This window comes from Anoplophora glabripennis, unplaced genomic scaffold, assembly GCF_000390285.2.
Source record: "Anoplophora glabripennis isolate ALB-LARVAE unplaced genomic scaffold, Agla_2.0 scaffold520, whole genome shotgun sequence".
NCBI lineage: Eukaryota > Metazoa > Arthropoda > Insecta > Coleoptera > Cerambycidae > Anoplophora > Anoplophora glabripennis.
The window spans coordinates 185,020-202,846 of record NW_019416702.1 but is presented as its reverse complement, the minus strand read 5'-3'; the positions used below and the strand labels follow the sequence as shown (position 1 = coordinate 202,846).

At 33.0% G+C, this 17,827-nt stretch overlaps 2 protein-coding genes across 2 annotated transcripts; both read left to right on the top strand.

Moving 5' to 3' along the window:
• Positions 1-1,171: 1,171 nt before the first annotated feature.
• On the top strand, positions 1,172-4,169 carry LOC108910522 (chitotriosidase-1-like). The gene is made up of 7 exons (XM_023455263.1): positions 1,172-1,250; positions 1,657-1,836; positions 2,496-2,734; positions 2,799-2,926; positions 3,315-3,438; positions 3,501-3,686; positions 3,878-4,169. Exons 1-7 carry the CDS (start codon positions 1,184-1,186, stop codon positions 4,121-4,123), a joined length of 1,170 nt encoding a protein of 389 aa, XP_023311031.1. The 5' UTR covers positions 1,172-1,183; the 3' UTR covers positions 4,124-4,169.
• A 10,153-nt stretch (positions 4,170-14,322) lies between these two features.
• On the top strand, positions 14,323-17,515 carry LOC108910523 (acidic mammalian chitinase-like). The gene is made up of 7 exons (XM_018715143.2): positions 14,323-14,433; positions 15,316-15,495; positions 15,653-15,885; positions 15,968-16,095; positions 16,549-16,672; positions 16,734-16,919; positions 17,168-17,515. The coding sequence occupies exons 1-7, from the start codon at positions 14,367-14,369 to the stop codon at positions 17,411-17,413; spliced, it is 1,164 nt and encodes a 387-aa protein (XP_018570659.1). The 5' UTR covers positions 14,323-14,366; the 3' UTR covers positions 17,414-17,515.
• Positions 17,516-17,827: the final 312 nt, after the last annotated feature.

Below are 17,827 nucleotides of genomic sequence, written 5' to 3'. Positions count from 1 at the left end.
AGCATCCCGTCCTTCAAAAAGTCGTGTAGAGTGTTACTTTTGACAAAATCGTTCTACACGGTGCGTGAGTTTTTTGAGTGTAGTTCTCTTTGATTGTTGTTTGTTATCTTGCATTGAGCAAATTGACTTTATAGTCAATGATTGTGTCATTGTTATTTATTTGTTATATATTTGTATAAATTCTTATTGTGAATTTTATTGTATTTACTTGACGTTTTCCATGCATTGTATTATGTCTCAGGAGAAATAAAGCATATTATTATTATTATTATTATTANACTAGCTGACCCGGCAAACGTTGTGTTGCCATCTTGTGGAACTGTGGATGGAACAAAATAATATAAAAATCGCGATTAAAAATCAGGGGTTGATCGTATAAGGGTGAAAATTTAGAACTGTATGTATTTTTCAATGCTGAATCATGAAAAAATAAAAACAGAAAATTTTGTCCAAAAAATAAAAAAAAAAAATTGGGGTGGACCACCCTTAACATTTAGGGGTATGAAAAATAGATGTTGGCCGATTCTCAGACCTACTCAATCTGCTCACAAAATTTCATGAGAATCGGTCAAGCCGTTTCGGAGGAGTACGGGAACGAACATTGTGACACGAGAATTTTATATATAAGATTATGTGTAATTAAAATTGCTCAAATTGAATTGTCCTGACAAATATTTATTAAGTTACATGATCAGCCAATATGTAACGTTTTTAAAATATACTTCTACTATACTATACTATACTATACTATACTATACTATACTATACTATACTATAGTATAGTATACCACTAAAGTATAGTATACTATACTATATTATATTATACTATACTATACTTCAAATATAATTTTCTTAAAGATATGATAAGGACATATATTAATATCCGAGTATAATAGAAGTAACATTGCTAAAATATGTATGTCTGTGTATTTAAAAATTATTGTATGCAAATGTACGTACAGTCGTACAATAAGAAATTTATTACAGTTTGATCGATAATTATTGTAATTGGGAATTATTTGCTAGCGCCAATAGTTTTTTTCATTATAAGTAGAACTACAAGATAAATCGCTTTTACTATATCTCTGTCTACTCACATTAAAAACTTGAGTATGTTTATCAGTTGTATAAATATGAGGCAATTAGAAAATCTTTGCAGTAATCATTAGAATTTAATAGAAAAATGAAGATTTCGGCAGTATTTCTGTTAGTGGCCACTTCTATAGTGTTGCTGTCAGCTTCTGCGTCAGGTACATTCCTTTTTTTCGATTCTAAATTCATATTTTCTTATATACTATCGCGGTTCAGTAAATATACAGGGTGGGCCACCAGTAACGCCTCGGTCGCTAGTGACCAAACGGCAAATGTTACAAAAACCTGTTTAGGTGGGTATGTGTAGGTTGATTACGGCTACAGTTTAAAAATATTTTGAGATAGACAGGGTGTCCAGGAAAAGCGTACCATATCAAAGTTATGTTTTTTTAATTCAACCTACGTATACCCACCTAAACAGGTTTCTGTAACATTTGCCGTTTGGTCACTAGCGACCGAGGCGTTACTGGTGGCCCACCCTGTATAAACTAGTATTAATTTTTGGCATAAATCAATTTATATTACCTACTACTTATCACTAAATAGATTTATTTTCGATTTCAGCAAAAAATATTGTTTGCTACTTTGCAAGTTGGACTGTATATAGACCAGGAAATGGCAAATTTGATGTAAAAGACATAGATCCATCCTTATGCACACATATATTCTTTGGATTTATCGGTATTACTACCGAAGGAAAGATTTCGATTTTGGACGGATGGGAATCAAACGATGACGGATTAAGTAAGAAATCTTACAATGTTTTCCTTTTATGTATATTCAAAATTCGCCCCTTTAAGTCATAAATTCCTTCCCTGCATAATGTTATTAATAGACTAATAATCAAATACGCTGGTGACAAGATGAGTCTAAACTTTTATTTTCAGAGGGTTTTGCCCACTTAACCAATCTAACCCAAGTCAACCCAGACTTGAAGGTCATGGTCAGCATGGGTGGATGGAACGAAGGATCTCAAAAGTACTNCGGTTCAGTAAATATATAAACTAGTATTAATTTTTGGCATAAACCAATTTATATTACCTACTACTTATCACTAAATAGATTTATTTTCGATTTCAGCAAAAAATATTGTTTGCTACTTTGCAAGTTGGACTGTATATAGACCAGGAAATGGCAAATTTGATGTAAAAGACATAGATCCATCCTTATGCACACATATATTCTTTGGATTTATCGGTATTACTACCGAAGGAAAGATTTCGATTTTGGACGGATGGGAATCAAACGATGACGGATTAAGTAAGAAATCTTACAATGTTTTCCTTTTATGTATATTCAAAATTCGCCCCTTTAAGTCATAAATTCCTTCCCTGCATAATGTTATTAATAGACTAATAATCAAATACGCTGGTGACAAGATGAGTCTAAACTTTTATTTTCAGAGGGTTTTGCCCACTTAACCAATCTAACCCAAGTCAACCCAGACTTGAAGGTCATGGTCAGCATGGGTGGATGGAACGAAGGATCTCAAAAGTACTCACAAGTAGCAGCTGATCCTGTGAAACGTAGAACTCTCGCTGAAGAAGTTGTAAAATTCCTTGATGAACATAATTTCCATGGATTTGATCTCGATTGGGAATACCCAGGAGTAAGGGATGGATCCGATGTCCAACATGACCCCGTAAGTTATTTTCAACTGTTACTGAAGTACTCAAGTTATTATGTCTACTGAATATTATTTGTAGGCAAATTTCTTGGAGCTCCTTAAAGAACTTAAAACAGCTTTATATCCAAGAGGATACTTATTGTCTGCCGCTGTCTCTGGAGGAATCACTAACATGGATATTGCTTACGATGTTCCACTTGTGAGCGAGTAAGTCCCTTTAGTACTTCTATTTTTTGCTTTTATATCGGAGTATAGTTTACATAGTTTTTCCGCACCACTTTATTGCGCGACGTAGTATCTACCTACATGTAACAAGTAATTATAGAAGATATTATTTTAAAACATGTTTGTACTGTATGCTTACTGAAATAAGGATTTTAAAGTGATAATGAAAACTCCAAAGGTACATATTTCCAGTTGAACAATTTTAATTTTTTTTATATCAGCACGGGTTTAGAATATTTTTTATTGTTTTGAAGTTACAGTGGAAAGGCGGGCGTTAACAATGCATGCAGTTATTCGCCTTTTGGTGTTTATGGCATTAATAAACCCAAATACGATGAAAAGTTTCTGATATAATATAACGAATTTTCAGACTCCTGGATATAATCAACGTTATGGTCTACGATTTCCATGGTGCTTTCGAATCATTTGTGGGCCACACTGCACCACTGACTGCATCAAGCAAAGATGATGCTGGAAATGCAACTCTCAATGTCGTAAGTATCAAAAATGATCTTGAAAAAAATAATTTTCGAGAAAATTGTAACCTTTCTTACAGAAAGCTGGTATCCAGCACTGGATAGACAAAGGTGCTGATCCAGCCAAGATGCATCTCGGCGTCGGCACTTATGGCAGAAGTTTCACTTTAGCTGATGCAAATAACGCAGAACTCTACGCGCCAGTCGTTGGTGGAGGAACTGCTGGTCCGTACACACGTCAAGAGGGTGTTCTGGGATACAATGAAGTAAGTTAGACTAGAGTATCTAGAAATAATATCCCGTGTGTAGACAATTTTGTGGTATAATTAAAGTAAATAAGTATATGTACTAAATACTATCAAGTTGCAGTATAACCAATTTTTTTATTTAATATCGAAATTCGCAAAACAAGATTTTTTTAATTTCTTATATTAACAAATGAATTATTCCTTCGCAGATTTGTGAACTGCACGGCGACTGGACCTACATTTGGGACGACGAACAACAAGTGCCTCACAGAGTGTCTGGCAACCAGTGGGTTGGTTATGATGACGAAAGATCTATCGCTCTCAAAGTAGAGTATGCCAATGAGAAAGATTTGGGCGGTATAATGGTATGGACCTTCGACACCGATGATTTCATGGGTATTTGTGGAAGCGAAAAATACCCACTTTTACGTACCATTAAAAAGACATTGAAGTAATTAATTTATTATGTACAAAATAACTTAAAAAATTTTTCGTCAATAACACGGATTTTGAATTTAAAACGTAATAAAAATGATTAATAAAAGGAATTATTATTTTATTTGGGAATATTTACTTTATTTTAAGAGTACTTTTGTACCTTTGTTATTATAAATATTATATTAGTTACGTTTTTTTCTCTAATAAATTAATAATAATAAGGATTTTGTACTTCGTGGTTGTGAAAAATAGAAAAACAAAGTTGGCTGATCAAATTGAAAATTGACAATCTGTTATAATTTTTAATTCTCAATAACTTTCTTAAGTAAATATTGTTGATATTTTTAAAAACAAAGGTACTTTACTCTTGACAATTTTTGAAAATTCATCACAAAAACACCCTGTGCATTAATTAATTGGACTAATTTTTTCTACTTCTCAGTTTAACGCCAAGCAGAGATGATACCTAGAAGCTCAAATTTCAAATCGAAAAATTTTTATCATTTACACCCCACGTACACTCAATTCGTAGACACACTGTATATTTTCAGGATAAAATTCCTTAAATTCTCATCAGAAATGAGTTTTTTTTTCAAAAAATGTACAATTTGTTTCGTTATAACATGGGGTTAGTTAGTTCTTTGGGGGTGTATCAGAATATTATGAAAAATATTTCCGGTCAGTTGCTAGTGGTAAAATATTGTTTAAATAATGAAAGAATATACAAAAGATTGTTTTTTTTTGCTTGTAACTATCGAAACGTTATTAATGATGAATTATAAAAAAATACAGGCCCATGGGTATTAAAAAATACTTACAGAATAGGCCAAGGCTGGTCAAAATTCCTCTTTTCTTGTAATAAATCAAAAACAGCAAATATGAGCATTTTTATGAACATATAATTAATTAATTTTTGCTTCTAAATAATGGTAGTGCAGCTTGAACTGAAGGTATCTGTATTCTTTATAAGTACTGTACATTTCAGCTTATTTTAAAATATTAACTAGTTTTTGTTTAAAGTAATTTGTTGTTAAAAAAGGTATCTTAGAAAATTCTAATTTCCTCAGCCTACAAGTAGACCAGGCAAGTTAGACAATAAATTAGAAATTTTTTTCTGATGAACCGATCGAGTTGCGGTTTTCGGCATTGTCTTCGGAAAAATATCAGGAAAAAAGTCTATCTATTACACTTTAGGGCTGGATCGAAACTGCATTGTGGGTGCATAAAGTGCATCTTGGTGTGCATCAATTTTTCCAAATTTTCTAAAAATGGTAAAAATTGACTAAAAGTTATAGAAATTTGTGTGCACGGGTTTTCGGGGTCGGAGATTCTGAATCTGACCTTGAAAAATATGCCCGACGGCCCTGGGGCCTCCCAGAGGGGCAAGGGGGGCCTTCTGAAAAACATCGAATAGCTGAATAATTGCCTTCTAAATTTCCACTCCGGGGTTTTTGGGGTCGGGGATTTCGATTCTGACACTGAAAAGTATGCCCGACGTCCCTGGGGCCCCTAGGAGGGCAAGGGAGGGCCTTCTGGAAAACATCAAATAGCTGAGCCTTCTAAATATCCACTCGGGGGTTTTTCGGGTTGGGGATTTCGATTTTGATACTGAAAATTATGCCCGACGCCCGTGGGGTGGACTTTCTGGAAAACATCGAAAGGCACATCAGATTTTTGCAATAAAACTGCTCCACCTGCTTACCAACCATGATCTTGTAGGCTCATCTTTACATTGTAACACACGTAAATTTACAGAGATTAGACAAGAAGGGTAAGAAAAACTAACAGGAAATTAATGAGTCGAAAAGANATTAGAAACTCGGTAGTCCAAGAACTACTTAAAACTCACAAAGTTGAAATTCATTTCGTAAGTTCACAACACCCAGAATCAAACGGGTTACTCGAACGTTTTCATTCTACACTGATAGAAAATATTCGGTTACTTAATAATCAAAACGAATATAAAGACGACCCCATAGAGATTAAAGTAAATTATGCATTATTAGGCTATAATAACACAATCCATTCTATAACTAACATGAAACCATATGAAATTGTAACCGGTCATTTAGATACGAATTCACCATTTAATATAAACATTGAAAACCAACTAGTCAATAATTATGTAGAAAAACATAAGGAAAAAGTTAAACTTTTATATCAAAATTTAAATGAAAACATACAAAAGAAAAAAGAAAAAATTATACAAAAAGCAAATGAAAATCGTGAAAAACTTCCCGAAATTCCCGAGAAAGTTTTTGTCAAAAATAAACAAAAACACAGTAAGACGTGTAACAAGTACAAAAAACAAACTGTATCCACTGTCAATCCAGACCGAAAAACCGCAAAAATGGAAAATACACATTTTAACACCCGTGAAAAAATACATTTGTCAGACATTAAAAGACCAAAATAGTCACAAACTCAAAAAAATTTATAATATTCTAAATCACGTTCAAACTAACAAAAAAATTTACAAAATCAATTAAAATATCAGTATTCTGTATATCATCAAATCATAAGTAATTTCAATAAAACTCTTCAAGATGTTCAACATAATGAAGAATTTTTAAAAGCAAAAATTATGCAAATAAGTGTATTCATTGAAAATGGTGCTACACATCAAGATATTATTTTTGCAAAGGATATATTCAATCAATTAAACATACTTTATAATACCATNAGGTGCTGCTCTAGCCCGTCGACTGTGGGGATTAACTTAGCTTTTACCTTAGCTTTAGCTTTTACTTAGCTTTATACCTGTCAATCTCTACATTGTCGATAATCGGATTTTGTCGCCTAATTATTATGCATTATCCGCAGTCGCACGGGCCCAAGAGATTCTTTTGAAAATCCATGGTCCATGAAATATTCTTCGGTTTTAAGGAATATTTCTTTGATTTAACAAAATGTGTCTCTTGGGAACGGATTGTCCAGGATTTCTCCAATTCTACGACAATTTTTCTCAATCATAGACAAGCTAAGATTAATGGATATTTTCCAGTGTCAGATTCGGAATCCCCGACCCCGAAAACCCACGAGTAGAAATTTAGAGGGCAATTAGTCAGCTATTCGATGTTTTACAGAAGGCCCCCCTTGCGCCTCTGGGGGGGCCCCAGGGGCATCGGGCATACTTTTCAGTGTCAGAATCGAAATCCCCTACCCCAATAACTCCCGAGTGGGGATTTAGAAGGCAATTACTCAGCTATTCGATGTTTTACAGAAGGCCCCCCCTCTTGCCCCCCTGGTGGGCCTCTGGGCCGTTGGGCATATTTCTCAGGGTCAGATTCGGAATCTCCGACCCTGAAAGCCCAAGCACACAAATTTCCACAACTTTTAGTCAATTTTTACCATTTTTTAAAAATTTGGAAAAATTGATGCACTCCAAGATGCAGTTTATATGCACCCGCAATGCAGTTTCGATCCAGCCCCAAAGTGTAATAGATAGACTTCTTTCCTGATATTTTCCGAAAACAATGCCGAAAACTGCAACTCGATCGGTTCATCAGAAAAAAATTTCCGTATTCTGGGTGATTTTGGTCTAACTTGCCTGGACTAAAGCATCGTAGAGAATTCTCCATGGGCTCATTTTACTCGTGAAGAGTTGTACTATAACGTACGATAACAAGAGAGTGGATTTTAAAAGTGCAAATTAGTTTTTAAGTTATATTTTTTTTTCAAATCGAAGGTAAACATCGATCATTTAATTGGTGCAATTTTTCTGCAGATTTTAAGCTGTCACAGATTGTTCTACGATGCTCTAGGGCTGAGATATTTTTTTTTCTTCAAAAAATCATTATGAAATGCAATGAATAAAGTCAATAAGGCTATGCTCTATTTAGTCGAATAATGCCCCAAATATTCCGCAAATAAATTGTCCGAAGGCAAGGTAGTTTACAACATCTGCAATATGACCATCTACGCTTTCCATTTTGTCGAAGTGAAACGCCACTCTCTAGATCTAGATGTTCCATGGACTGTGGGCAAAAAAGCCAAAACCGCTAAGCCGTATTAAGATCCTCAAAATGATCGTATACTGCCACAAATATTTTCCAAACAAATAGTTTACATACCATCCATGTAAGGGATGGAAAAAAACCACTCTACATATCACATGCAGGCAAAAAAACAAAACAGCTACGCCTTATTGAGACGATCACAACAATCGTACACTGCCCCAAATATTTTCCAAACAAATGTTTACCGATAAAGTAGTTAAAACTACATCGTATACGAGCTAGCAAAATCAAGTCAAGAACGGCTAAGAGACAATTTTTTATGAAATAGGTACCTTCTTATCCTCTGAAACGTATGGTTCTTTCATGCGATTCACCTTAGATTCTTGTAAATTCATTTCTTATGTATAAATACAGTACAAAAGGCATAAGGAGACAGGAACCTGCACGTGCAGTACAGAGAAATGAACTGGTTGGCTATCAATAACGCGCTGTTCGAAACACTTTTCTCTTTACACTTGTGAGTACGTCATACATAAGTAGTACCAATCAACTTGAATCATAGAGGAACGCAGATGCGAAAAATAATTAATAAGTTAGTAGAACTAGGAAACAATATAATAATACTTTCAGATATACAGGGTGTTTATTAAGTACTTGTACAAACTTTAAAGGGCGAATAATAATAATAATAATAATAATCCTCATTCTAACTACGAGAGTTAGCCCAGAAGTCGGAGACTTGTGCGGGAGAGGAGGCGGCATATTATTATTACGCAGGCCGCATTTGCGCCCAGGAACGACTTATGTTGGTAGGCCCTAACCACCATTCAGTGCAGGAATGAGGGAAACCTGGAAAACCTCATTAATTAGGGGGGTGGTCAAATGCCAACCGGTGTCAATCTCTCACATTGACCCAAGCCAACATTCTTCCACCCTACCATACCTGCACAGAGGGNTATCTTATATCTAATTTAATTTAGAGGTGAAATTTATAGTCGACTTTTATTGTTTTAATAAAATTACGAATTCGTACTAGTACTGTTGGGACCGTTAAAATTTTTAAATATAATTGTTAAATCTGAATTTTTAAATTGGCCAATTTAGTGTAGCTACAACTCACAATTACACGAAGATGCAAAGTTGGTCCTATGTCCGTCTGCTAGATGGGGTGACCTCGTTCCGGTTTGGTGTGGACTACAGCTGATTTGGATACGCCAAATTTCCTACCATATAATTATATCTCCACTGGTAGTTTATCGGAGCACTTTTTCGTAGCACTTCACTATACTTGTTGGAATTTTATTTCTTACACATTTGACTACAATAATTTTTAATTCCCATTAAATAAATTTTAGTGAAAGTTTGTACACTTGTGAAATTATGACTGGTGGCAATTTTGATGCGTTTGACAGTTGTCAAAATTTTGCAGTCACTAACTTGAAACCAGGTAACGAATTAAATAATTATTTACACTTTGCACAATCTTTTGGTTTTTTTTCAGGAAATTTTAATGATGTGGACGGTTCGATGAATTATGGAAGACTGGCTACCTAGAAGCCATACAATAGTTTTTATAAATGACTGACAAAAGAAGAAGTTGTCATGGATACATAAATTTGGAATTTCATGAAATTTTTACTTTGAAATTGTGCCTTTATGCTTGTACTATACAACACAACACTGATGTATTTGATTTCTACACATTTTGCTGAAAATTTTGATATCTAATTCTTTATATTACGATTATATTTGAGGTTATTATAGATTTTCGCTATTTTATCAAAATTTGTGCAAATTACGGTGTTATACTTAATTCCATGCCATTAGTCTTGTTTCTTAACACTTATTTAACATTACTTTCACTATTTTATACAGTTTTATGTTATACAAATCGTCTAATAATGAAATTATTTTAGGTACACCGTTCTTTAACATTCAGTACTGTTTTTACACTATGTGGAATGTATATCAGGATGCAAATACAGTCTTGGATGCACAGAAAGTCTTATGAACACAATACAAGTCAGTTTACACATGAAAAGTATCATTTATACAATAAATTTTTACATAATATCACATCAAGGTTTGACATTTCGAAAATCGCTATCAGAGTCATATACAGAACGTTAATTTTAATTCCACTCATAAATATCAATGAAAGGTATGCTAAATTTTACTTATAGTCTTATTTAAATACAAGGTTTCTATTTATAAGTGTAATGTTAATTTGTTCTCCGAGAATTCTAGCTGTCAAAATCTTGTTTATTTAAATTTCCCTAAACCAGTGCTTCTATCTGGTGAAAACCTTTACAGAATTGTACTGGGTGATACATTTTAATTTTCTAGTACATATTCTTGCCTTTGTTAAACTTTTTAATTGAAAATTTTATATTGTAACTTTATTTTGACATATGGATTTTCTCATGTAACGATCTTTGCATTTTTGTGTATAAAACTTATACTATGTGCTAAATTATATTTCTCATTTCATAAATATTTAGTGTGACACATCCCTGTTTTATCTCTCAACGTTATATTTTGAAATTTTCATGTATTGAGTACTTGGTTCTCGTTCTTGGCCCTTAATATCATAACAATATATATACAGGGTGTCTCACATTTAAATAGCAGGACTTCAGGAATCAGTAGAAGACCTCATTTTGAGTCTAAAAGTTCCTATATACAGGGTGTCTCACATTTAAATAGCAGGACTTCAGGAATCAGTAGAAGACCTCATTTTGAGTCTAAAAGTTCCTATATATATATGGGTCCTAAAACGCTTAGTTTCTGAGATACAGGGCGTTCAATTTTATTTTTGTTTTATTTATTTATTTTTTAACTAAATAACCGCTGACAAAAAAAATCATCATGTTGCGGCGAAAGACTTAGTATTTNATTCAGTGCAGGAATGAGGGAAACCTGGAAAACCTCATTAATTAGGGGGGTGGTCAAATGCCAACCGGTGTCAATCTCTCACATTGACCCAAGCCAACATTCTTCCACCCTACCATACCTGCACAGAGGGTGCCAATCCTCCATACAAGCATAGATAATCTACGGTCTACCGGCCGCGGAATTCGAAACCCGGGCAGATCGACACATCGATTTAAGTACTGACGCCTTAAACCGTGCGGCTATCGACCGTGTATATCTTTGACTAATTCTAATATAAAAAGTTCATATGAACATGGGTCCGCAACGGCTCTTTCTAGGCTCTTATTTTAAAAATATGTACGGTTCTAACACAGTAATTATGTAAAAAATGGCGGAGGCGCCGCTCGTTGAGCACTGTAACATAAAATCTCAAATATTTACTAAACTGTTAATTTGACCGAGTTTTTTTTAAACCAAAAGGGTATTATACAGTTGGCAAATTCTTCACGGAATTTATTTTTCATACAGGCAGATTGCGATCGTCATCTATGCAAGAATTCTGGGTTGTTAACCATTGGGCCGTCCCTGGCGTTCTGGTCATAATGAAGTTTCACTTACGACATCAAAAGTAAGTTGTTTGCATGTGCACCGATCACCAAATTTGCATCATGTTGAAGTTAATAGTTTAGAGACTGTAAATAAAAATTACTTTTTAATTTTCACCTTTGAGGGCCCGAAATTTGTTAACGAAGGATCGTATGAAAAAAATTTATATGAAGAACTAATATTATTTTAACCTCATCTATTTGTACTCCACTTTTTTTATCAAATACCGGGACACCTTGTATATAAAAAAAATCAAGGTGTCAAGATGATTGTGACCAATTGTTTATGAAAAATATTTTCTAATTATTTATTCAAAGATTAAAAAAATTATACATATTTATTTATAAAGTACAGTGACATTCAAGTAGATTAACAGATTTCATTATTTATTTGTATGTTATTTTTGGATTAACTCTAGAAATTTACAATTATGTTTGTACTTTAAATGCTTGCAATTAATTGGTTGTGAGCAATGCTTCAAAGTTCCAATCGAAACAAAAAAATCCAGAATCTGAAGTAGCTGATATGGAAAATAAGTCATCGGTTGTACAAATTGACATGAAAGATAAAAGTAAAGTGTGTTTATCAGTTGTTTAAATATTACCCTTAATTAACATTTTTTAAATAATTTTCAGTAATAATTATTGTTTGGTACTTTCTAAGTTATTTTATTTTATGTTTTACATAAATATTAAATCAATACAAGGTCGGAAAGTCGCCATGGTTCATCGGCCGTTACGTGAGAGCGATAAAGATAGTCATAGAAATCCGTGCGATAGAGAAAGATGGCTATAATGAAGGCGTCTAAAAGTCATCGCCCATTTCGCCCTTCCACAAATAAGATCCACTTCTTATTTAGAATGATTTTGTGGATTATTAGGTATTAGGTAACATATATTTAATAACATTATGAGTGATTATTGTACATACAACGCTTCATATCCTGTATGGTTCTTGTGCATAAAACGCATATTAATAGAATTAAAATATTCTGGCTTTGCCTAAATTTAGTTTTGTGTGTCACAATCAGAAATATTTTGACCTAAAATTTTGAAATGTGACAGGTATTCAATAAGAGATTATCAGCTAAGCCAATAATTTGCATTCTCAAATAGTTGAACTATAATGTTTTTACATATCAGATACGGGAATATACAGGTTATTACAAATTCGCTTCTCACTACAGGGATCTCGGAAAACGTAAGAGGTACGAAGTAGCTTAAATGGGGGCAAAGTAGCGTAATCAGGGGACCAGCATTATAACTCTAAAAAATCAAGATTAACATTATTAGTTTACGAAATATTTAAAAAAAACGAAATTTTGGAAATCCGTTTTTGTTTCATTTCAGCCTTGTTTGAGGTGATATTGAAAAAAGAAAAACACTTTCTCATGGCCATTTTTTGCCCTCTATCTAATGGCATAATCAATTTTTATATGTAACGTTTCGTCTCTCCAGGACCATCTTCAACTTTATTTTTTTAAATACGACCCTAGAAATATTATTACATTTTTTGCAAGCCTTCATGATACCCAATACGGTACTGCCTCAGCCCGAAGCAGATTCAGAGGTTTTGTCCCGAAAAATTCATCTTCAGTGTATTCGTTCCAAATTTATCTAAATTTTTTATTTAGAATTTTTGTTTATTGAATTATCGTACACTGTAAGTATCGTTACACCCTGTGAAATCCATCTAGTTATTTAAATTATTACCACCACGCGTTACAATAAAACATTTATTGTTATTAACTATTACCTACCATCACTTGGTCATATATAACTCAATAAGTTTTGCGTCAAAATTAAAACATTAAAATTTTAATTTTATTATGACAAATTAATTCTTAAAAATGCATATGAACAACCAAAATGCCAACTGAATATTATATTCTTTAAAAAATTTCAGTAAATGTTCAAAAACATTTTCGTTTTGGCAAAGGTTGAAAATGAAGATCAGATTAAGATTATCGGAATTTATTATATCTGTAACCGCAACTGTGAAAGAGCATGTCAGATGTATTTGTATGAATATCCTGAAAAAAATAGATCGGAATTTGTTTGAATTTTGAGCACTCGAGAAGCCTAGAAATAACTATGGACACGGAAATAAAACTCTAATAATTTTTTATTTTCACGCATGGTGGTAATAGTTTAAATAATTAGATGGATTTCACAGGGTCTAATGACACTTACAGTGTACGATAATTCAATAAACAAAGAAATCTAAATAAAAAATTTAGATAAATTTAGAAGGAATACACTGAAGATGAATTTTTTGAGACAAAACGTCTGAATCTGGTTCGGGCTGAGGCAGTACAATATTGGGGTTCATCAAGGCTTGCAAAAAATGTAATAAAATTTCTAGGGTCGTATTTAAAAAAAATGAAGTTGATGATGGTCCTGGAGAGACGAAACGTTACATATAAAAATTGATTATGCTATTCGATAGAGGATAAAAAGTGACCATGAAAAAGTGGTATTCTTTTTTCAATATCACCTCAAACAAGGCTGAAATAAATCTCTTACCGTTTCCGAGATCCCTGTAGTGAGAAGCGAATTTGTAACAGCCTGTATATTAAAATCCGAGTATAATAGAAGTAAAATATGTATGTTTGTGTATTTAAAAATCATTGCACCCAAGTGTACGTACACCCCGAGTGTACAGATTTTTTCTTTCGTTATAAGTAGATCTACAAGATAAATCGCTTTTAATATATCTCTGTCTACCTCCATTATAGATAAAAACTCAAGTGTGTTTAAGAGTTGTATAAATATGCCGAACTAGCAAACCTTTGCAGTGATCATCAGAAGTAAATAGAAAAATGAAGGTTTCGACAGTATTTCTGTTAGTGGCGACTTCTATAGTGTTGCTGTCAACTTCTGCGTCAGGTACATTCCTTTTTTTTTTCTATTCTAAATTCATATTTTTCTATATACTACCGCGGTTCAGTAAATACATAAAACTAGTATTCACATTTGACATAAACCAATCTATGTTGCCCCCTAGAAATTGTGAAACATTAAATTTGAATATTAATAGTAGTTCTCTACCTACTGATTCTGTGACAATAAAATTTTTAGGTCTAAATTTGGACACACACCTTAACTGGAAATGTAACTGTAAAAATATAATATCAAAATTGTCTTCAATAACTTATTTATTTCGAAATTTTAGAACAGTCCTAAGTACCGATCAACTCCTTTGTTTATACTATGCCCAAGTTGAATCCCGATTGAGATATGGTGTTTGTTTCTAGGGTAATTTAACTCAATCGTCCCATGTTTTTATTGCGCAGAAACGTGTTTTTAAGATATACGTTTGGTGTTTCAAGTACTCATTCTTGTGAAATATATTTAAACATTATAGAATGCTCACGTTGTCAGGCATTTATATTTTTGAAATATGTGTATACATATTCAAACACAAAAGCAAATTTGTGATAAATGACGAGTATCACAATGTCAATACCAGACAAACACATAATTTTCATGTACCATTTGCACGATTAAATTTAAGTACTCGTTCTCCTAACTTTGTAGGGCCTAAAATATGTCATTGTTTACCTGTGGAACTAAAAAATGTAAATAATGAGTTTTTATTCAAAACAAAATTGAAACAATATTTAATAAATAAGTGTTTGTATTCCGCATTAGAGTTCTGTCCTTCAACGTAATTTATCTTTGTGTTTGTGTGACAATTCCTATACATGTTGTTCATGTCTAAAAGGAAAATAAATTATTATTATTATTAACTAGATTTTTTAATTTCAGCAAAAAATATTATTTGTTACTTCGCAAGTTGGACTGTATATAGACCAGGAAATGGCAAATTTGATATAGAAGACATAGATACATCCTTATGCACACATATTATGTTTGGATTTATAGGTATTACAACCGAAGGAAGAATTTCGATTTTGGACGGATGGGAATCAAACGATGACGGATTAAGTAAGAAATCTTACAATATTTTCCTTTTATATTCAAAATTCACCCCTTAAATCATAAATTAGTAGATATTACTTCTTATACTTCCCTGTATAATGTTATTAATAAAATATCAATCAAATACGTTGGTGACAAAATGAGTACAAACTTTTAATTTCAGGGGGTTTTTCCCGCTTGGTTGACCTAACCAAGGTCAACCCAAACTTGAAGGTCTTGGTCAGTATGGGTGGATGGAACGAAGGATCTGAAAAGTACTCAATAGTTGCAGCTGATCCCGCAAAACGTAAAGTTCTTATTGATGAAGTTATACAGTTCCTTGGAGAACACAATTTCCATGGATTTGATCTCGACTGGGAATACCCAGCACTAAGAAATGGATCCGATATTGACCCCGTAAGATATTTGTTATATTTGATATTTTTTAATTGTTACTGAAGCATGCAAAATATTATGTTCTAATAAATATTATTTTTAGGCAAATTACGTGGAACTCCTCAAAGAACTTAAAGCAGCTTTATCTCCAAAAGGATACTTGTTGTCTGCTGCTGTATCTGGAGGAGTTGCTAATGCGGATATTGCTTACGATATTCCAGTTGTGAGCGAGTAAGTCTCTTTCACTTCTATATTTTGCCTTTATATCGGAGTACAGTTTAGATAGTTTTTTTACATCACTTTATTGCGTGACATATACAACAAGTAATAGTTTCTAGTACCAAAAGAAGATTTCATTTAAAATGTTTTTCAGTTTTACTGTACCCTTATCGAAATAATCGAAGATTAAGTTCTTTTCTAATTGCGTCCATCTGTATCCACTTCAGGTAATGGAATCCTACAGTGATAATGAACACTTCAAACATATCTAGAAAACACAGTCCAAAGTTACACTTTTCGGGTGTAAGAATTCTCAATTTCTCTATTGCGAGATTTAGAATATTTTTTATTGTTTTGAAGCTATAATGGAAAGCAGCTCAAGTAGTTATTCGTCTTTCGGTGTTTATGTCATAAATTGACCCAAATGCGATGAATATATTCTCATTTAATATAATGAATTTTCAGACTACTGGATTTAATCAACGTTATGGTTTACGATTTCCATGGTGCTTTCGAATCATTTGTGGGCCACACTTCACCACTGTCTGCATCAAGCAAAGATGATGCTGGAAATGCAACTCTCAATGTCGTAAGTATCAAAAATGAACATGAAAAAAGTTTTCTAGAAAAAAATTTTACCTTTCTTACAGAAAGCTGGTATCCAGCACTGGATAGACAAAGGTGCTGATCCAGCCAAGATGCACCTAGGAGTTGGCACTTATGGTAGAAGTTTCACTTTAGCTGATCCAAATAATGCAGAACTCTACGCACCAGTCCTTGGTGGAGGAATTGCTGGTCCATATACACGTCAAGAAGGTGTTCTAGGATACAATGAAGTAAGTTAAACCAGAGCGTCTAGACAACTTTGTGACACATCAACAAACATTTTCGGAATACAGTTATATATCCCCTTAATGAATTAAAGTAGATATATAGGTACATATATATGTATATACTAAACACTATCAAGTTTCATCGAAAAATAGTTTTACTGATGATTATAACCCAAATTTTTATTTAATTTCGAAATTCGCATAAGTTATCTTTATTTTCTTATTTCGACATATAAATTACTCCTCCGCAGATTTGTGAACTGCACAGCGACTGGACCTACATTTGGGACGACGAACAGCAAGTGCCTCATAGGGTGTCTGGCGATCAATGGGTTGGTTATGACGACGAAAAGTCTATCGCTCTGAAAGTAGAGTACGCCAATGAGAAAGAGTTGGGTGGCATAATGGTATGGTCCTTCGACAACGACGATTTCCGTGGTATTTGTGGAAGCGAAACTTACCCGCTTATGCGTACAATTAAGAGAACATTGAAATAATTTATTAATTTATTATGTACAAGGTAAATTTAAAATAAATCTTTTGTCAATAGCACTGATTCTGAAGTTAAGTCTTAGTCATTAAAAACGATTGATAAGTGATCTTTGTTATATATGAAAATATTTACCCTTTTTCTACTTAACTTACCCAAAAGCTGTTTAAAACAATTTATTATTATATAAGAAGTTTTTCTTTCCTATAAGAAAAAAGCTTTATATACATATGTATGTATGAAAACACTAGATTTTCGGCTATTCTGAGGTCATTCTAGATAATATAAAATTATCTTATTCAAATAAAGTTACGATTAGCATGTAATTATACACTTTTTTTTTGTAATTCAATCAAAATGTATATTTACAAAAAAATACTGCTTTACTGTGATTTTACAAAAAAAAAAAAATCTGAACATG

Coding starts and splice junctions, on each gene's coding strand:
- LOC108910522 (XM_023455263.1), top strand. CDS start 1,184: ATGAAGATTTCGGCAGTATTTCTGTTAGTGGCCACTTCTATAGTGTTG. Junction 1,837..2,495: donor ATCAAACGATGACGGATTAA/GTAAGAAATCTT, acceptor TTTTATTTTCAG/AGGGTTTTGCCCACTTAACC. Junction 2,735..2,798: donor CCGATGTCCAACATGACCCC/GTAAGTTATTTT, acceptor TATTATTTGTAG/GCAAATTTCTTGGAGCTCCT.
- LOC108910523 (XM_018715143.2), top strand. CDS start 14,367: ATGAAGGTTTCGACAGTATTTCTGTTAGTGGCGACTTCTATAGTGTTG. Junction 15,496..15,652: donor ATCAAACGATGACGGATTAA/GTAAGAAATCTT, acceptor TTTTAATTTCAG/GGGGTTTTTCCCGCTTGGTT. Junction 16,673..16,733: donor GAAATGCAACTCTCAATGTC/GTAAGTATCAAA, acceptor CCTTTCTTACAG/AAAGCTGGTATCCAGCACTG.